A 22,081-nucleotide genomic window follows, 5' to 3' on the forward strand; every position below is an offset into this window, starting at 1 on the left:
TCTCCAAAGACTCCAGGTCTTCCTGGAGGTCTTCTAAGGTCTTCCCATTAGTCCCTGGACCTTATAAAGTGTCATCCATGGTGAAAGGGGTGTTAATAATCGCTCTTGTTTACTGAAATTCCATCATATGTCAGGTATGGGGCTGCACACTTGACAGATTTGATCTCATTCAACTCTTGAGGCAATCTTCTGGTCTGAGTATTGTCTTCTTCATGTTACAAATGAGGCTCAGAAAGGTTAGATAACTGAATGAACAGAGAGTAAGTGACCAGGAGAAGTTACAACTAAGGTCCATCAGACTCCAATGCCCATGTCTTGGCCAGCACAACATGCTGCCTCACCAATGTTTTAATAAAAGACATTTTAGGAGCACATAATACATTGCCAACGAGCCAGGAAGGTTTTTATTCACAAGAACAGTTTAGCTCAGTATCTGGCTAACCAAAATTATTTTTTTAAGATTTTATTTATTTATCTTTAGAGAAGAAGGGAAGGAGAGAAGGAGAGAAATGAAACATCAATGTATGGTTGCCTCTCATGCATCCCCCACTGGGAACTGGCCTGCAACCCAGGCATGTGCCCTGACTGGGAATCGAACCACAATCATCTGATTCGCAGGCCCACGCTCAATCCACTGAGCCATACCAGCCAGGGCTGGCTAGCCAAAATTATTAAACCTCTCTTCTCTAATATTCAGTGGTTCTGAAACTTAAGCATGTATTATAACCACCTGGAGGGCTTATTAAAATACAGCTTGCTAGATGCTACCCCTAGATTTTTGATTTAGTAGGTATGGGAGGCAGTGGAGAATTTTTACTTCTAACAGTTTCCCAGATGATGATGGTGCTATAGGGCTGGGATCATACTTTGAGATCCACTGCTCTAATCAGTCATTATCTAACAGGGGTTTCCAACCTTTTGGCATCTGTGGCCACACTGGAAGAAGAAGAGTTGTCTTGGGCCCCACACTAAATACATTGCAACACATAATCACAAAAAAATTCATAATGTTTTAAGTAAACTTACAATTTTGTATGGGGCTGCATTCATAGCCATGCTGGACCACATGTGGCCCACGGGCCATGGGTTACACACTCCTGATACCAGTTTCCCAACTCACCACGGTATTTTAAGAGGTATAAAGCCATTAAAACATTTCTCAAAATAAAGCGCATTTAAATTAACGATATACATACCACCCATGTGATAAGTGGGATAAAGACTTACAAAATAAAATAATGGGCATACTGGACCTCCAAAAAGCTCTGGGAATCCAGATACTATTTAAAGAAATCTGGTGCCCTACCATGGTTAAACAATGGACAGGCCTGAGGGAATGAGCAAGTTTTGTCTGTTTGAGCCCGTATATATACCAGACATTAACTTACTGAATTTCAAAGATCCAGAATACAATGAAACAGAGTTAATATCAAAGTTATAAAGTTATAAATAATTCTGTATCAGTTTAAAAGGCATCTTAGGTGCTTAATTATGAATGACAATTATTATTATAGAGAAGTTCTTTGACACACATATATTAAACACAAATGTTCTATTGCTTTGAAAGTAACCATAAAGATTCATGAAATGTAGTAACTGCTTATTGTGCAAAAGGTATGAATTTGACTTTGCAAGGCATCACAATACTGGTTTGTAGAGCAAGGCACCCAGCAAAGGAGGGACTCTACCTTAGTCAATCACTTGGCACTCTCATCTCCATGTAGCTTGATGGGTCTCTATTTGTTGTCAAGGCAGATATGTGAAGTAATCATGGTAGAGAGAAAATATGCTTCTTTGTTAATAATGACACCAAAATGCAACTCTCTGTAAACTAGTTCTGTTGATGACAGTGAGCAGAAATGGAAAAGTCTTAAAAAAGTGATGTTTCTGAGCCAGATAATAAAATATCGGTGGTGGTAGTGGCAAGGGGGTTTTATGTTGCAGTGGCGACACGTAATCACAAATTTTTTTGTGATTACGTGTTGCAATGTATTTAGTGTGGGGCCCAAGACAACTCTTCTTCTTCCAGTGTGGCCACAGATGCCAAAAGGTTGGAAACCCCTGTTAGATAATGACTGATTAGAGCAGTGGATCTCAAAGTATGATCCCAGCCCTATAGCACCATCATCATCTGGGAAACTGTTAGAAGTAAAAATTCTCCACTGCCTCCCATACCATTAATATAGCCATTAATGGCTATATTCTATTCCATCATGATTATATATTAAATTGGCAAATCTTTTTCATGATTATAAATAGCACTACCATCACATCTTTAAACGAATTATTTTTCCTTTTCAGATTATTTCCTTGAGGGTATACTGGGTCAAAGAATATGAACACTTTTGTAACTCTTGTCATTTATTTCTAGATTGCCCTCTAGGAAAACAACCAATTTATACTACTCCCAGAAACATACTGTTTCCTTACAGCCTTGCCAAGACAGCGTTTTGTTACCCTATCTGTTTATAATTTCTGTTTATCATTTCTATTAATTGTTGATAGCTCAATAAGCAGGTTGTGATACATTGAAGCTGTTTTTATTTGCATTTTTTAAATGCTAGGGAAGTTGTTCTTTTCCATGCAATGATTTTACTGCCTTTATTTCCTTATGCATAAATTGCCCATTCATTTTCCTTGCCCTTTTATGAAGCTGAATCTGAAAACTGACATTCAATATCTGTAACCATTCTTTATATATTTTGAACAGCCAATTGTTATCAGTAATGGTGACCCTAGACAATTTCCTCATTCTGTTGTTTTCCTTTTTATTACATTTTCTGTACAAAGTATCCCCCCAACTTTAATATATTTGAAACCATCCATCTTGTCTCTGACAATATCCTCCACTTAACAGACACAAATTTACCTTCCATTCATAGCTGAAATAAATATGCCATTCCACTGGTCTGTTTTCTAGAATCTACTACAACACACTGTATGTACTACTGATCTAATTATTCTCCATACTGGTACCTAGGATTCCCAACATTTTTAATAGAAAGAGTGATTACTTTCTTCAGTTCAGAGTTGCTTCCACTGTGCTCTATATTCTTAGAATAGCTTAATCTGTTTCTAGAATCCCTTTTTTTCAAATTTCACTGTTTGACTTTATTTTAACCCACTATCATATGGTTTGGGTAATTGTCACTTTACAATCAGCTTTAAAATCTGATAGGGTAAGTGTACCATTATTACCTTTTTAAATAAATGTATTATATGGTATTCTTACCCAGTTATTCTTCCATATAAATTTCTCTATGAATTTGTTAAGTTCTATAAAGTATACCAGAGTGACTCTAATTGGTAGTGCATTATATCTACATATTCACTTAGGGAGTATTGCAAACATTATCATATGTAGTCTTCCCAAACTGAAGCAGAGTATAGTTGTGTGTTTATTTATGTCATTATTTCTCCAACTAAGAGTTATAATATTCCTTGAACAAGTTTTGTGTGCTCAGAAGTAAATTAATACCCAAGTATTTAAATTCACTTTGTCATACTTTTGATAAATCCTTCCATACCTCTGAAGGTTGCATTCTTCTTAGGTGGAAAAGCCTTCCTGAAAAGTGTATTCTTCCTAATGAAATGAAATTCAACTCTGAATTATTCATTTTCTCTCATTCAATAAGCAAATAGGAAATATACTGGAAATGTACTGGATATTTCAACTCTGTTCATGATGTGGTATGACAAAGGTAAGGAACAGAGCCACTCCTAAACTGAGAATTAAAAAACCTGGGTTACATATACATTGCGAAATATTTGTTTTAGTTCTGCGAAATACATCATTGTATTTGATAGAAATTGCATTGAATCTATAGATGCTTTCAAAAATTTATATGGAATGACAAAAGGCCCCACATAGCAATAGTGATCCTGAGAAAGAAGAACAAAGTTGGAGGAATCACACTACCTAATATCAAATTATATAACAAGGCCATAGTAATCAAAACAGCCTGGTACTGGCATAAAAATAGACACATAGGTCAATGGAGCAGAATAGAGAGCCCAGCAATAAACCCACAGCTTTAGAGTCAATCGATATTTGACAGAGGAAGCAAGCACATACAATGGGCTAAAGATAGTTTATTCAATAAATGGTGTTGGGAAAATTAGACAGATTTATGCAGAAGAGTGAAACTAGACCACCTTCTTATACCACGTATAAGAATAAATTCAAATGGATTAAAGACTTAAATGTTAGACCCCAAACCATAAAAATTGTAGAAAAATTAGGCAGCAAAATCTCAGACACTGCTCATAGCAATATTATATTGGATATATATCTCTGGGCAAGGGAAACAAAAGGAAAAATAAACAAATGGGACATCATCAAACTAAAAAGTTTCTGTACAGCAAAGGAAATCATCAATAAAATAAAAAGACAACCCACAGAATGGGAGAACATAGTCACTGATACATCTGATAAGGGGTTAATACCCAAATTTATAAAGACCTTACAAAACTCAACACCACAAAAACAAACAACCCAATTAAAAATAGGAAAAGTATTAGAATAGACACTTCTCCAAAAAAGGACATACAGATGGCCAACAGACATGAAAAGATGCTCAATGTCACTAATCATCAGAGAAATGCAAATAAAAACCACAACAAGATACCACCTCATACATGTCAGAATGGCTACTATCAATAAATCAACAAATGAGTGCTAGCAAGGATATGGCAAAAGAGGAACTCTTTTGCACTGTTGGTTGGACTACAGACTGGTACAAAAAAACAAGGAAAGCAATATGAAGATACCTCAAAAAGTTAAAATGGATCTGCCTTTTGACCTAGCTATCCCACTTCTGGGAATATACCCAAAGGACCCAAAACACTAATTTGAAAGAACATAAGCACCACTATGTTCATTGCAGTGTTATTTACAATCGCCAAGATATGGAAGCAGCTCAAATATCCATTAGTAGATGAGTAGATAAAACAATTATAGGATATTTACACAGTGGAATACTATTTGGCTGTAGAAAAGAAGAAAATTTTACCTTTGTGACAGTATGGATGGACTTGAAGAACATTATGCTAAGTGAAATGAGCCAGTCAGAGCAAAAAAAATACCATATGATTCCACTCATGTGTGAAATCTAGTGAACAAACTGAACTAAACAAGAAAAATAGACAGACTCACAGATACAGAGCAGGATGACAGCTAAGTGGGGGAGGATAGGGGATGAAGAGATTGAACAAAAAGGAAAAAGGACTCATAGACATGGACAACAATGTGTTGATTGATGGGGTGGAGTTGGTATAAGGAGACAAAATGGTAATAGAAAAAATACAATAAACAGTAAAAAATAAAAACACATTAAATAAAAAATAGAAAAAACTGGGTAGTAGTTTGTCAAATACTTGTCATTTAATCTCAGAAGTAATGGCCTCTGGAGTCAGATGCATGTTAGACCTTGGGCAAAGTGACTTTATCTGTGAATAAGTTTCCTCATCTTTAAAATTGGGTCCATACACTTCTGGCCAAGATGAAGGCATAGGTAGAAACAATGTGCCTCCTTGTACAACCAAAATAAGGACAACAACAATTTAGAAAGAAGATAACAACCAGAACTGACAGAAAATTGAACTGTATGGAAGTCAGACAGTCAAGGAGTTGAAATAGACTTATTTATTCAGACTGGTAGGTGGGGCAGGGTTGAGAGGCTGAGCAGAGAGGGATTGAGGTACAAGAAGTGGGGACAATGGGCACACAAGGCACCCTGGGCACCCAAGCCGGCAGTGGGTGGACCCCGGGCGCTCCTGTGGTGGCTGGCAGACCCCAGGCTCGGGATGGCAATGCACAGACCCAGTGAGGTGCTGATTGTGAAGTGAGACACTGCGCGCAAGGCAGCTGGCTGACCTGGTGGCGAACCCATATTCACGTGCAGATAAACCAGATGAAACTGGAGAGTGAGACAGACCGGGCAACCCAGTGTCCCAGAACTGGGAAATAAATCCTCAAAACACCAATTGAAAACACCTGTAGGGGTTGGGGTGCCAGGAGTGACTCCCAGCCTCACAGAAGAGTTCATTATAGAGACTCACAAGGTCCTATAACATACACAAGCCCACCCACATGGGAATGAGCACCAGAAAAAAGCCCAGTTTGCTTGGGGGGAGTAGCAGAAGGGACTTAGGCCTGACAGAAAGTGGAGCAAGCACCATTGTTCCCTCTCTGACCCTGCCTGCACATACAGTGTCACAATCCAGTAACTGGGTTGCTCCACCCTGGTGAACACCTAAGGCTCTGCCCCTCATATGTAACAGGTGTGACCTGACCAAAAAATGGCCCAAACAGAAGAACAGATCAAAGCTCCACAGCAAATACAACTAAGCAACCAAGAGATAGCCAACCAATCAGATGCACAAGTCAAAGCACTGGTGATGAGGATGCTCACAGAATTGGTTTCATTTGGTCACAAATTAGATGAAAAAATGAATGCTACACTAAGTGAAATAAGTAAAATGCACAGGGAACCAATAGTCATGGGAAGAAAACTGGGACTCAAATCAATGGAGTGGACCACAAGGAAGAAAGAAACAACCAAACAAAGAATGAAGAAACAAGAAATTTACAAAATGAGGAGAGGCTGAGAAACCTCCAGGACATATTTAAATGTTCTAACATCCAAATTATTGGGGTATCAGAAGGGGAAGGGGAAGAGCAACAAGTGAAAGAGTTATTTGAACAAATAATAAAGGAGAACTTCTCCAAACTAGCAAAGGAAATAGACTTCCAGGAAGTCCAGGAAGGTCAGAGAGTGCCAAAGAAGTTGGACCCAAGGAGGAACACATCAAGGTACATCATAATTACATTAGCACAGATAAAAATGGAGGAGAGAATTCTACAAGTAGCAAGGGCAAGGAGACAGTTACCTACAAAGGAGTTCCCATCAGACTGTCAGCTAATTTCTCACAAGAGATCTTGCAGGCAAGAAGGGGCTGGAAAGAAGTATTTGAAGTCATGAAAGGCAAGGACCTACATCCAAAATTGCTCTATCCAGCAAAGCTTTCATTTAGAATAGAAGGACAGGTACAGTGCTTCTCAGATAAGTCAAGTTCAAGGAGTTCATCATCATCAAGCCCTTATTATATGAAATGTTAAAGGGACTTATCTAAGAAAAAGAAGATAAAAAATATGAACATTAAAATGACAACAAACTCACAGTTATTAACAACCACACCTAAAACAAAAGCAAACTAAGCCAACAACTAGAACAGGAATAGAATCGCAGAAATGGAGATCACATGGAGGGTTAGCAATAGGGGAGTGGGAGGAAGAAAGTGGGGGAAAAGGTACAGATTATAAGTATCATAAATGGTAGGTAGAAACTAGACAGGGCGAGGGCAAGAATAGTATGGGAAATGTAGAAGCTAAAGAACTTAAGACACATGGACATGAACTAAAGGGGGAGAATGTGGGTGGGAGAGAGTGTGCAGAGTAGAGGAGAATGAAGGTGGGGAAATGAGACAACTGTAATAGTATAATCAATAAAATATATTAAAAATAAAATAAAATAAAAATGGGTCAATAAATAGTAAGTATCTCATGGAGCCATGATAAGTAATACATGAAATAATTTATGGGAATGCTTATAGTAGTGCCTGACACATAATAAACACTTAATAAATGTTAGCTATTATACCTTTTGTTATTGTTGTTAATAATAGTATAATACCTTTCCCGAGCCTCAGCTTCCTTTCATTCTCAGTCAAATGGGAATGATAGGCTTAACCACAGAAGGGTTATTGTGAGGATTAACTGTGGTAATGTGCATAAAAATACCCAACACACTCTAAAGGTTTGTCCAAAGTGGAAAAATGGAAAGGATCACAAGGAGGCAATCATAGGTACAGAAACCAAAAGTGATAACCTAGAAAATACTTTCTTTTGGCTTTTAAATACATCAAACTTATGTGGCTTTTTCTCCTGGCACATCTACTTGCTAATTTCCCCCCTCCTGCTAGTTTCAAAATGCATTAGAGTTCTCTGTACACAAACCAAATAACAGTGGAAGGAGAAAACCAAAAGTGTAACTACATGGAATTAAAATTTGTTGCAGGCTAACAGGCAAACAGAGTGGCTAAACAATGTACATTTGATTTTCCCACCTACACCCATCATTCCTGTTGTGACAGAAATGACCTAAGAAAAGCTTCTGCACAGCTAAAGAAATCATCATAAAAATGAAAAGGGAACCAACACTAAACATATTTGTCAATGATACTTTGGACAATGATACTCTAAAATATATAAAGAACTCATATGCCCCAACACCAGGAACACAAACAATCCAATTTAACAATGGGCAAAGGACCTCAACAGACACTTCTCCAACAAGGACACACAGATGGCCCATAGACATGTAAAAGGGTGCTCAGCATCACTAGCCTTCAGAGAGATGCAAATTAAAACCACAATGAGATACCACTTCATAGCAGTGAGAATGGCCATCATAAACATATCAACAAACAAGTGCTGGAGTAATTGTGGAGAAAAGGGAACACTAGTGCACTGTTGGTGGGAACTCAGACTGGTACAGCTGCTATGGAAAATAATATGGAATTTCCTCAGAAAATAAAAATGGAACTGCCTCGTGATCCAGCAATCCCACTGCTGGGATTATATCCTAAGAGTCCTGAAACACCAATTCAGAAGAACCTAAGCACCTCAATATTTATAGCAGCATTATTTACAATAGCCAGGTGCTGGAAACAGCTTAAGTGCCCATCACTAAATGAGTGGATCCAAAAACTGTGGTACATTTACACAATGGAATACCATGCATCAGAAAGAAAGAAGGGACTCCTACCTTTCACAACAGTATGGATGGAACTGGAGAGTATTAAATATGCTAAGTGAAATAAGCCAGGCAGTGAAAGACAAATACCATATGATCTCACCTATAAGTGGAACCTAATGAACAAAAACAAATTAATGAACAAAATAGAACCAGAGGCATGAAAACAAGGAAAAGACAGACTGATAGTGACCAGAGGGGTCGGGGGTAAGGGAGGAAAGAAAGGGAAGGGTCTAGTGAAAGAACATGTATAAAGGACCCACAGACATGGACAACTGTGTGGGAATTGACTGTGGGAGTGGGTGTGGGCGGGACAGGGGAGAGCAATGGGGTAAATAGTGGGAGAACTGTAATTGAACAACAATGAAAAAAAGAAATGTTAAAATGTGTATATGTGGGGTAAGGGAGTGGAAACTACATCAGGATTTCTCCTCTTAAATGTCATCTCAGACCTTGACCTTTCCTAGGCCTTATCATCTTCCCTGAGTTCATAAACTGATCTGCAGTATCAATACTCCCTCCCTTTCCATTGGCTTCTCCTTTATGTTCTTAAACTTAAATCAGTTTCCCAAATCCTGAGCAAATCTTCATTCAAATAAGTGGTTCTCATAGTTAGCTTTTCAAATCACAATTGCCTGGAAAGCTTGTTACAATGTAGATCCCTGAGCAATATCCCAGTTTCTGATTCAGGAGGTCTAATAGAGGCCTAAAAATTTGTTTGCATTTTCTGTTCTTATATAAAACTTAAGTTGCTAGTCCTAGGACCACAATCTGAGAACCACTAACTTAAACCCTTTGCCCTCTCTATCTACCATCCAATTTTCTCCTTCCGTCCCATAGCCAACAACTTCTTTAAAAACATTTTTAATGTCTTAAAACATTCTTCTTTTAAAATACTTTTTAAATCACACAGTAATACGAACACATAATCAAGGTATTAAAATTAATGAAAAGAAACTGAAATCTTCCTATGTTGCTAGAGGAAATAAAAATGGTATACAGCCCTGGCTGGTGTGGCTCAGTTGGTTGGAGCATTGTCCCATAACCAAAAGGTTGCAGGTTTGATTCCTGGTCAGGGAACATACCTATGTTGCAGGTTTGGTCCCCAGGCCAGGAACATAATGATCCCTGGTCTGGGCACTTATGGGAGGCAACCAATCAATGCTTATCTCTTGCATCAATATTTTTCTCCCTCCCTTCCTCTCTATAAGGCCATGAAAAAAATGTCCTTGGATGAGGCTAAAAAGTTGTTTTAAATGGTATACATAGCTACTTTGAAAAAAAGTTAGGCAGTTCCTCAAAAAGTCAATAGAATTACCATATGGTTCAGAAATTCCACTTCTAATTATATTCCTAAGAGAACTGAAAACATATGTCCACACAGAAACTTGTACACAAATGCTCATAGCAGCATTATTCACAATAGCTAAAAAGTGAAAACCACCCAAATGTCCACTAATGTGTGAATGGATAAATAAAATGTGTTATATCCATACAGTAGAATATTATTTGGCAAGAAGACAGAATGAAATAGTGATACATGCTACAACATAATGAAAGAAGCCAGATGCAGAAGCCCACATATTGTATGATTTCATTTATATGAAATGTCCAGAATAGGCAAATCCCTAGAAACAGAAAATAGATTAGTGGGTGTTTATAGTTGAAGGTGGGAATAAGGAATGACTGCAAATAGGCACAAAAGATCTTTTTAGGAAGACAGACATGTTTTTAAAATTGGATTGTAGTGATGATTGCACCACACTGTAAATTTAGCAAAACTCATTGAACCATACACTTAAAACCAGTGAATTTATGATGAATAAAGCTGTGACCACTTCTCCATGCACCTCCCTTTGAGACTATCATGCCATCTACTTTTTATGCCCACCACTTTACTAAGTTTGATTTTTTGAGGGTCACTTGTGATTCCAAATTATCAAAGCCAGTAGCAGTCCTCTTCTTATCCTCTGTGATGGTGCACTGGCATATTTCTTCTACCACTATAGCCGCTTGCTCCTTTGGTTTCCTTGATGGTTCTTCTTCCTCATTCCACCCCATGTTGGGTGATCAGTAAGTCTCCTTTGAGGTATCCATTTGTCTCCCTCTCTAACTTCAAATTCAACATATCTCTACTTGAACTTATCATCTCCTCCAAACCAGCTCCCCTTCTCATCTGCCCTAGCTATGCCAATAAGTTTCTCCAAGTCACCAGGCTTTGAAATTACTCTTGACTTATCTCCTTTCTTTCCTGAATTCCAATCACCAAGTTCTCTCTACTTTTCTTTAAGTTCTCCCTACTTTTCTTTCAAAAGGTGTCACATATTTGTGAGCAGATAATCTAAACAGGACACATGAGAAGCAATGCAAATATCAAATAAACACATGAAAAAATTTCAAACTAGAATAATCAAAGTAAGCAAATTAAAATTATAATAGGTATCATTTACATCCATTGCATTAGAAAAAGAAAATTTTCTGTGATGGCAAGATTTTGGTCAACTGGTATCCTCATAAATTGCCGGCAGCATTGTAAACCACCTCCTAGCAAAGCTGTTTGGTGAAACAATAAGAATGTTCATATTCTTTCAAACTGTGATCCCAACTCTAATAATTATTTTAATGAGATAATTCAAAATGAGAAAAAGATTATACCTATACAGATTTTCTGCAGCATTATTTTATAATAGCAAGAAATTGGAAATAATCTAGTTATCCAAAAATTTGGGAATGATTAAGCAAATTAAAGCACATTAAGCTAGTTAAATATTATGCAGCCATTACAATTTGTAACTATCGAGGAAGCCTGTACAGCAACATTCAAACTGTTCACCAAATAATGCTTAGTGGGGGAAAAAAACAGGATAAAAAATCACATTTACATAGTTATTTAACCATGCCAAAATATCTCTATACCTATAGCTAAAAGTTGGCAGAGAAATGAAAACATTCAGGGTGTTAGGATGGTAGGACTAAAGCTACTTGTTCTTCTGTTTTTAATTTCCCCACAAATATTATACACATTTATCTATTTTTTCTACACCACCCCCACCTCAACCCAGAGCCACACTCTTTCATGCCTGGATTACTGCCCATGACTGGCCTCTCTTCAACCCATCTAGGCTGCAAATGCTGCCAAGTTTTCTAAAGTGCCACATTTACTGTGTCAGTTACCTGATCGATAACCTTTAATTGCTTCGATGTTTGTGATCCTATGTAGTTTTTTTTAAAGATTTTATTTATTTATCTTTAGAGGGGAAGGGAAAGAGAGAGGGAGAGAAATATCAATGTATGTTTGCCTCTCGTGGGTCCCCCACCGGGAACTGGCCTGCAACACAGGCATGTGCCCTGACTGGGAATCGAACCACAATTGTGTGGTTCACAGGCCCATGCTCAATCCACTGAGCTACACCAGCCAGGGCTTATGTAGTTTTTTAATTTAATTATTTAAATTTTTCTCTATTACCATTTATTCCATTTATGTCCCCCTCCCCACAGCAAACACCACACTGTTGTCCATGTGTCTTTTTCCCTTTTGCTCAATTCATCCACCCCCTAACCTCCCCCTTAGCTGTCATCCTGCTAGCTATGAGTTTATCTCTATTTTTCTTGTTTAGTTCATTTTGTTCATTAGATTCTACATATGAGTGATCCTATCTGCTTTTTAGGGCCTACTAATCTGTTGGGAACCACTCTGCCTGGTTTCAGGAGTTGTAACTGCCCTCCATGGATAAGGCTGAGTGAGTGACCTCCGGACTGTGAGCCACTAAGAAGACAAAGCTTATTTCCCTGGCAGGAGTGCTGCTTCTGCTTCATCCATCTCTGGCCCCCAGTGCTTGGTCAGTTAGTGAATGACAGGTACGACCCCTCAGAGGAGGTCAACCTATGCTAGACACGATCACTTGGGAGGCCCTCAAGGAAAGACTTGGGGGGCTGCAACAAATAGAGGGCAATGGACCCTTGCCCCCCGGCTATTCTGACATAGCTTGACTCCCCATTTCCATCTGGGAGAAGCGCTTTCTGGCTCTAATCTGCTTAAGCCTAAAAACCTGTGACTGAGGAGGTGGTGCAGCCCCTTGCCGGCTAGAGCAGGTTCCAGGGTGATCAGGCATAAGAAAGAATTTGTAAAGACCTGTGAAGCCTGCTTTGCTAAGAGTGCTTTCATTCATATGATAAGGGTTGGAGAAGGAAATGAGTATGCTTCCCAAAGTTTCTGGAACCCCCTTTCCTGACAGACACGGACTCAGACTAAGCCTTCAGATTTCTTTGAAATGTTATCTACTGTTTGATTCTTACCACCTGTATTCCTGTGTATTACAACCCAATAAAAGCCATTGAGGAAGGGGCTCTTGGCCTTTCTCCTCTGAGAGATTGGCCACCTCTCCTCCCCAAGCAGATCATGTCTTGGTAGTTTCATTTTCATCTGTGGCACATGGGGGGACTTATGGGCAAAGTTGTCCCCACACTGATCCTTGCCCAATATTTTACTATTTGTCCTTCTTTCTCTGCTGTTACTGCTGCTGCTCTTCCTCCCTTTCCTCTTACTCCACCTTATCATTATTACAACTAATATTTAATGAGGGTTTAAGGTCTCAGGTTGTGTTCTAAATGCTTGACATATATTAACTCATTTAATCTTCACAACAATCACATGAGGTAGATGAGGAAACTGATGGGAGAGAAAGAGATGGAGAGAGGATGAAAAGGATATATGGAGATATCATTTGCAAATATATTTTCCCATATGGCTGGTTCCCTTTTCATTTTGCTGATGTTTTCTTTAGATGTGCAGAAGCTTTTTATTTTGATGAAGTCTCATTTGTTTATTCTTTCCGTTATGTCCCTTGCTCTAGGGGAAATATCAGTGAAAATGTTGCTGTGTGATATATCTGAGATTTTCCTCCCTATGTTCTCCTCTAGGACTTTTATGGTATCATAGCTTATGTTTAAGTCATTTATCCATTTTGAGTTTATTCTAGTATATGGTGTTAAGTTGGTGGTCTAGTCTCATTTTTTTTTTTTTTAGTTTTGCATTTAGCTGTCCAGATCTCCCAACACCATTTGTTGAAGAAGCTATTTTTACTCCATTTTATGCTTCCGCCCCTTCATCAAATATTAATTGACAGTGAGACTTGAGTTTATTTCTGGGCTCTCTATTCTGTTGCATTGATCTATGCGTCTGCCAGTACCAGACTGTTTAGATTACAGTGGCCTTGTAATATAGTTTGACATGAGGCATTGCAATCCCTCCTACTTTGTTCTTCTTTCTCAAAATTGCTGTGGCTATTCCGGGTCATTTATGGTTCCACATAAATTTTTAAAATGTTTGTTCTATATCTGTGAACTGTGTCATTGATATTTTAATAGGGATTATATCGAACCTATAAATTGCTTTGGGTAGTATGGACATTTTGATGCTGTTAATTCTTCCAATCCATGAATATGGTACATGCTTTCATTTGTTTGTATCTTCCTTAATTTCTTTCTTCAGTGTTGTGTAGTTTTCTGAGTACAGATCTTTTACATCCTTGGTTAGGTTTATTCCTAGGTAATTTATTTTTCTTCTTGCTATACCAAATGGGATTTTCCCCTGATTTCTGTTTCTGATATTTCATTGCTGGTGTACAAAAATGCCTTTGACTTATGAATATTGACTTTGTATCCCACTGTTTTGCCAAATTTGCTTATTAGGTTGAGTAGTTTTTTGGTGGAGTCTATAGAATTTTCTATGTACACTATCATGTTATCTGCACACAATGGCAATTTTGATTCCTCCTTTCCAATTTGGATGCCTTTTATTTCTTTTTCATATCTCTTTCTTGTAGCTAGAACTTCCAATACTATGTTGAATAGAAGTGGTAAAAACAGACATCCTTGTCTTATTCCTGACCTTACTGGGAAAGCTTTAATTTTTGCCCATTGAGTATGATACTGGCTGTAGGTCTCTCACATATGGCCTTTATTATTTTGATACCTTGGATAAGGGTTTGATCTCCAAAATATATAAAGAACTCACAGAACTCCACTCCAGGCAGACAAACAATCCAAATAAAAAAAATGGGCAAAGGACCTGAACACACACTTCTCCAAAGACATACAGAGGGCCCAGAGATATATGAAAGGATGCTCAGAATCACTCACCATTAGGGATATGCAAATCAAAATCACAATGAGATACCACTTCACATGGGTCAGAATGGTCATCATAAACAAATTAACAAACAAGTTGGAGAGGATGTGGAGAAAAGGGAACCCTATGCACTGTTGGTGGGAATGCAGACTGGTATAGGCCACTGTGGAAAACAGTATGGAATTTACTCAGAAAACAAAAAATGGAACTGCCTTTTGACCTGGCAATTCCACTGCTGGGGACTATCCCCTAAGAATCCTGAAACACCAATCCAAAAGAACCTACGCATCCCAATATTCACAGCAGCGCATTTGAAAATAGCCAAGTACTCAAAGCAACCTAAGTGCCCACCAGTAAATGAATGGATCAAAAAACTACGGTGCATTTACACAATGCAATACTACTCAACAGAAAGAAAGAAGGAGCTCCTAACCACTGCAACAGCATGAATAGATCTGGAGAACATTATACTAAGTGAAGTAAGCTGGGTGGTGAAAGACAAATACCATATGACCTCACCTATAAGTGGAACTTGATCAACAAAACAAAGAAGCAAGCAAAATATAACCAGGGACATTGAAATTAAGAACAAATTGACAGTAACCAGAGGCGAGGTGGGAGGGTATAATGGGCAGAAAAGGGGGAAGGATTGTGAGGAACTTGTATAAAGGACACATGGACAAAACCAATGGGGGGTAGGGTCAAGGTTGGGAAGTGGGGATAACTGGGGTTGCGGGGAGTAGTGGGGGGGGGAATGGAGATAATTGTACATGAACAAGAATTTTAAAAATGTAGAAAAAAAGGAGAGCAAGAAACATCCCAAGCTAACATAGCTAGAGAATGGAAGAAGCTGGATTTGAACCCAGGCAGACTGACTCCAAGGTCACAACCCTTAATCAGGGGGTCTTATTCCTCCCACATATTCTACTTAGTATCCCCTCTGGTTCTTTCCTCTTATAGGTCCCAACCTTCACTTTAGTTCCCCTCCAATGAACTTAAAGCACAATAACACTTATTATGTATTGGTCCCTTGCCATGTGCCAGGCATTTCTTGTTTAAACCATGTATTCGACACTTCATCCTATAGTAACTTGCCTGAATAAGCAACAAGTGGCTTTAAATCCTGGCTTACCTGACTTGGACAGGTGTTTCATTTGGTTGGAGCATTGTTCCATAAATGAAAAGGTTTTGGGTTCAATCCCCAGACAGGGCACATACCTAGATTTTGGGTTTAGTTTCTTTTTCTTTTTTTAAAAAATATATTTTATTGATTATACCATTACAGTTGTTCTATTCCCCCCCTCCCTCCCCCACCATTCTCCCCTCCTTAGTTTATAACCAGGTGTCTCAAGTTCTTTGGATTCTATATTTCCCCCACTATTCTCGCCCTCCCCCCATCTATTTTCTACCTACCATCTATGCTATTTTCTGTACCTTCTCCCCCCTTCTCCCCCTCCCACCCCCCTATTTCTAACCCTCTATGTGATCTCCATTTCTATGGTTCCACTCCTGATCTAGCTGTCCTCTTGGTTTGCTTTTGTTTTAGGTGTGGTTGTTAGTAACTGTGAGTTTGCTGTCCTTTCACTGTTCATATTTTTCATCTTCTTTTTCTTATATAAGTCCCTTTAGCATTTCATATAATAAGGGCTTGGTGATGATGAACTCCTTGAACTTGACCTTATCTGAGAAGCACTTTATCTGTCCTTCCATTCTAAATGAAAGTTTTGCTGGATAAAGCAATCTTGGCTGTAGGTCTTTGGATTTCATGACTTGGAATACTTCTTTCCAGCCCCTTCTTGCCTGTAAGGTCTCTTTTGAGAAATCCGCTGACAGTCTGATGGGTACTCCTTTGTAGGTGACTGTCCCCTTATCCCTTGATGCTTCTAGGATTCTCTCCTTCATTTTGGTCTTGGCTAATGTAATTATGATGTGCCTTGGTGTGTTCCTTCTTGGGTCCAACTTCTTTGGCACTCTCTGAGCTTCCTGGATTTCCTGGAAGTCTATTTCCTTTGCCAGACTGGGGAAGTTCTCCTTTATTATTTGTTCAAATACGTTTTCCACTCGTGGCTGTTTCTTTCCCCCTTCTGGTACCCCTATAATTCGGATGTTGGAACGTTTAAAGATGTCCTGGAGGTTCCTAAGCCTCTCCTCATTTTTTTGAATTCTCATTTCTTCATTCCTTTCTGGTGGGATGTTTTGTTCTTCCTTCTGGTCCATTCCATTGATTTGAGTCCCAGTTTCCTTTCCATCACTATTGGTTTCCTGTGCATCTCCCTTCATTTCAATTAGTTTAGCCTTCATATGTTCCTCTAATTTGTGACTTTGTTCCTCTAATTTGTGACTATAATCTACCAGTTCTGTGAGCATCCTGATAAATAGTGTCCTGAATTGTGCTTCTGAGAGGCTGGCAATTTCTTGGTCGCTGAGAGTTATTGGCTCTTGGACTTTGAGTTCTTCTTGTGCCATCTTTCGGGTTGTTCGTGCCTGTTCCATAGCAGGATCAGAGCCCTAAAATGTTCACTAGAACGGGGCAACTAAATCGCTGGTTTGTGTCGTTGTATGTGGGGGCGGGGTCAAAGAGGGACTCTGGCGTCCCGTCTGCCGCCTGCTGCCCCGGCCCTCACCGGTGCCGAAGGGCAACTAAGTCGCTGGGTTGTGACGCTGTATGTGGGGGCGGGGTCAAAGAGGGACTATGGCGTCCTGTCCGCCTCCTGCCACCACGGCCGTCACCGGTGCCGCAGTTGGTGCCGTCACTGGGCCCACGCATTTCGTCCCACTGCACTCGAGTGTGCCACCGCCGTCAGCCCTCGCCCCCTGGGGCCTGCGTGGTCTGTCTCACTGTGCGCGAATATGCACCTGCGGTCTGCCCTGCACCTCAACTGGTTCCCGTCTGCCTGCGCGTCTGGGTCGGGGGCCCTGTCCTGCCCGACCGTGCTCACTGCTGGCTCCGCCCCTCTTACCGTGCCCGTTGAATGGTTAGATGTAGTCGGACTTCCGTATAATTCAATTTTCTGTCCTTTGGTTGTGTCTTTGTTTCTCCAAACCTTTGTTGTATTCAAACTTGGTTGTGGGAGAAGGCACAGTGTTTCCACCTATGCCTCCATCTTGGCGGAAGTCCTTGGGTTCAGTTTCTAATTGGGGTGCCTATTGGAGACAACCAGTCTCTCTCTGTCTCTCTCTCTCCCTCCCTGCCTCCTACTCTCTCTCTCTTCTCTTTCCCTCCCCCTCTTTCTTCTCTCTCTAAAATCAATAAAAATATCCTCAAAAGAGGGTTAAAAATAAAATAAAAATAATAAATTCTGGCTTGTCCCTTTAGAAGCCATGTAGTAGCCATCTCTCCCTTTAATATCTGTAACTTAGCTGTGGCATGTAGATTGTTTTGTAAATGTTATTATTACTGCTACTTTGTGTGGTTTAGTCTTTCTTGCTCAAGCTGTGGGTGGGCAGGCATCATGCTTCCTAGTGCTCTTTATTATTTCCCTGCTCATCTATAAAAAGGTAGTACACACACTAAGTTTTGAATAAAGTCTTGTTACTTCACTGACTGGTTGGTAAGAGAATCATTTTGGGAGAAATACTGTAGGGTAGTATAGCAGGTCCTTGAATAACATCACTTTGTTCAGTGGTATCTTGTTAAAACACTGATGAGGAAAAAAAATGATTCCTAGCCAGGGCCACTGTCTGTGTGGAGTTCACACATTCTTCTGTGTAGATTTCCTCCCATATCCCAAAGATATGCATGTGAAGTGAATTGGCGTGTCTACATTAACCCAGTCTGAGTGAGTGTGGGTATGTGTGTGAGTGCGTCCTGAGATGGAAAGTCATCCTGTCCAGGGTTGCATCCAATCTTGTTCCCTGAGCTGCTAGGATTGACTCTGGCCATTTGCAACCCTGAACTGAAATAGGTGGGTTAAAAAAGAATTAATTTTTTATTCATCTTTATTTCAATGTTTAATATTAGAAGTGTTTTGGGTCTTCATTTAGAAATTTGGTCTGTTTTTTGTGCCCAGAATATATTCCGTAGAAACTTAAATCTTGTTTATGTCAGTCAGCCTATGGTAAAATTGATTTCATTGCATGGTTTCACTTAAATTTGAAACCTATTGATGATGTTAAGTGAGAACTTACTGTGGAGTATCTCTGAAGTAAGGCTGCCTGGATCTAGTCAACTTAATATCTGTGGAACTTTAGGCAAATGATTTATCTGTGTTTGCTTTTGTTTCTCTTCTTGGGCAAATGGGGGAGATTAATAGTACCCATCCCTTAAGGTTATAGTAAAAAATAAATGTAAAGTGCTTTGAATGGTTCCCAGAGTAGAACACTATGCTCAAGAAATGTTAACATTGTTTTTGTGTCATTTCATTCACTCAATGGTAGAGACTCTGTTTCTTCATTTGGCAAGCAAATGAAAAATACACCTGAGCAACTTCTCTGTGCTAGGTACATAGAGTAGGTCTATGACCAAGGTGTGATCCTCTCTCTTAAAGCTTTCAGTCTAATATGGGGGAATTCTGCAGGCCCACTAGACTGAAACAAGTTCTCTAAGGATATAATACAAGCCAGTTCACAGAGAGGAATCAAGACTAACCAACAAGACTAACCAATAAAATCCCATAGTATCCCCATCCAGGATAGACTCCTGAGTCATGATGTTGAGTGATCAGCTTGAAATGTTTCTTTAGGGATCTTAATTGAAGTAGTTATGATGAAAAATGCATGAACTTTGGGCCCAGACAAACCTGGGTCTGAATCCTGGTTCCATCAGTTATACTAAGTGACCTCAGCTAGGTTACATGAGCTCTCTGCACCTCATCTATCAAATATCTAGTAAAAATGAACTGCTGTGAAGAATAAATGAGATTATGGGTGTAAAAAGATCCAGACCAGTGACTGACACTGTATATTGGGTTCTTCCTTTTTTCATTGCCAACCAGAAAATGAGGTTTCCCAGACTTTGGAATCAAAAGAAAGCCAAATTACTCCTGACTACACTACCAAATCATAGGGGACAACATAGAACCCCAGAAAGAATCTCAGGTTCTTCCAGGGTCAGAACCAGATTCTAGTCCTCTCCTTTAGTGTCCCCTTCTTAAGTGCCCCTATCAAGACACAGCTAAGAGCTTTCTTCCCTAACCCTTCTTCATTCCTGGAATTTGAGTTAAAGAATCAATATAACTTAAAGGTGTCTTATAATTAGGCCTGGAGAAGAACTGACTGTAAGAGTACATCAAGGAATTTCACAAAAGAGAGGGTCCAGCCAGGCTGATGCAGAGCACCCCAGAAAAGGTAACTGTCATTCCTTATGGTCAGTCACCTATAGCAGGTAGGCTCATCCTTGGGGAATATGAGTGCTGTATGCCATGCTCCCCACATTACAGGAGCAGATTCCATTCTGGGCATTTTTTTTTCCTTAAGGGCTTTGCCCAAGCAACTCTTTTCCCTCTAGTCCAAGCCATATATACCATTTGTGAAAATGTCCCTGCTTTCTCTCAGGAATTTTAACCTATTGTTAGTATAATCTGCCCTTGCACTTTAAATGAGCAGACCTTAAGTTTTTAATAAGCCCTATAAAAAGAAAGGTTGCAGAACCCAAGAAACAAGTGCCTCCAACAACTCTGAACCAAAGGCACAGTAGTAGCTTTATAGTCTTACCTACTTTTGGCCCCCTTCAACTGCCCAATGGTCACTGGGAAAGCAGGCATAATTTATGCCTTCCTATTTGTTTCAGCACAGTCTGGTCCTATATGTTCTTGTGCCTGGGCAGGCCTGCCTTAGGCCTCTGAGATGATGGGCACAATGTCCCACAAAACTACCTCACTACTCCATATTCTAAAGTGTCCTAGCAATCAGTTTGGTCTGTGACCCACTGCCTGGAGGCAGACTGGATGACGTTTGTGCCATCAAGCCCTTTCTGTAAACACCAAACCAGGTTCCTTAAAGAAAGCTGAACAAACAGAAAAGCTTACCATTTCTATAGAAATTTCAGAGGCACCAACTCACCCCAGCACCCTGAGAAGCCACTTACCTCCCTGACTGGCTGGTCTTCCTGTTTCCTGTTATTGATTTCCATTTGTCCCCAGGAAATTCCTGCAAAGCAAAATTCTGATAGGTTAGGGAGTTCTGAGCAGTCAGATATTTAGATGGCTTCAAAAGTTTGAAGAATTTAGGAACCTATACTCTGCCCGGACCCATACCTGGTTCCTTCTACTCTCACTCGCAGGCTAGAGAAATGTACATGGAGGCTGCCTTTCTGTCAGGAGGCCTATGAACTGCTGGGGGCATGTAGAGATTAAGAGAGCACTCAGGGACCTGGACGGTGTAGTCTAGAAAGAAACTCTATGTTTTCCTCTGTTTCTCCATTCCCCTCCCAAACCACGTTAAAAACCAGTTTAGCATGTTTGCTGTTTGTTCTGGCTGTTGCAAAGGAGGCCTTTTTGTTTGTTCTATCTGGTGAACCTGCTCTTTTCTTTTGACTCTTTCAACATAGAAAGCATCTTCTTGGAAGCCCTGGTCCTTGAAGGGCCATTGAAGCCTAAAGCTCCTGCTGCTATAACCATTTCCTAGAGTGAGGCAGAGGGAGATCATGCATTCCAGCACACTGCTGTACTGCTGTGGCCCTTCCTTCTCCCAGATTCACTGGCAGGGGCTGAGATAGGCTTATCCCTGGGGAGCCTGAGTGCTGTGTGTCATGTTCCTCACATTACAGAAGTAGATTCTTCACTGTGGGCACTTTTTTCCCATAAGGGCTTTGCCAAAGCAACTCTTTTCCCTCTTTATGCGTGCCGTGCCACTTGTAAAAGTGTCCCTACCTTCCTATTCTAGCTCCAAACCTAATGCAAATTTGCCTTTGACATTCTTCCCACTTTTGCACTCAGCTACCCCCTCTCTAGCAACTCATAGGTTAGCCCAACAGGAGTGCACAGTTTTTCTAAGTCTCACTGATCTTTCAAATTCTCACTTTCTCCAATGCTATTATCGGACCCATTTAAAATTTTATTATCTTTGTCCTAGTTAAATTAGAAAAATACTCCCTTTTGGGATTGAGACATTTAGTGTCAGTCATACTAGCTAAAATACTTAATAGTTGTGTTATTTGAGGGAAGTTGTGTCACCTTCCTGAACCTCAAATTCCCAT

General features: G+C 39.7%; 1 protein-coding gene across 1 annotated transcript in view; it reads right to left on the reverse strand.

Annotated features, from left to right (window-relative positions):
* Positions 1-22,081, reverse strand: part of SHROOM4 (shroom family member 4) — a 253,536-nt gene that overhangs the window by 24,593 nt on the left and 206,862 nt on the right. Inside the window, exon 5 of the mRNA XM_037037763.1 lies at positions 20,972-21,033. Within this exon, the coding sequence (XP_036893658.1) occupies positions 20,972-21,033 (62 nt within the window). The remainder of the gene's footprint in view (positions 1-20,971; positions 21,034-22,081) is intronic.

The sequence above is a fragment of the Sturnira hondurensis genome, unplaced genomic scaffold (genome assembly GCF_014824575.4).
Source record: "Sturnira hondurensis isolate 20B ecotype Veracruz unplaced genomic scaffold, ASM1482457v3 Scaffold0023420, whole genome shotgun sequence".
Classification (NCBI taxonomy): domain Eukaryota; kingdom Metazoa; phylum Chordata; class Mammalia; order Chiroptera; family Phyllostomidae; genus Sturnira; species Sturnira hondurensis.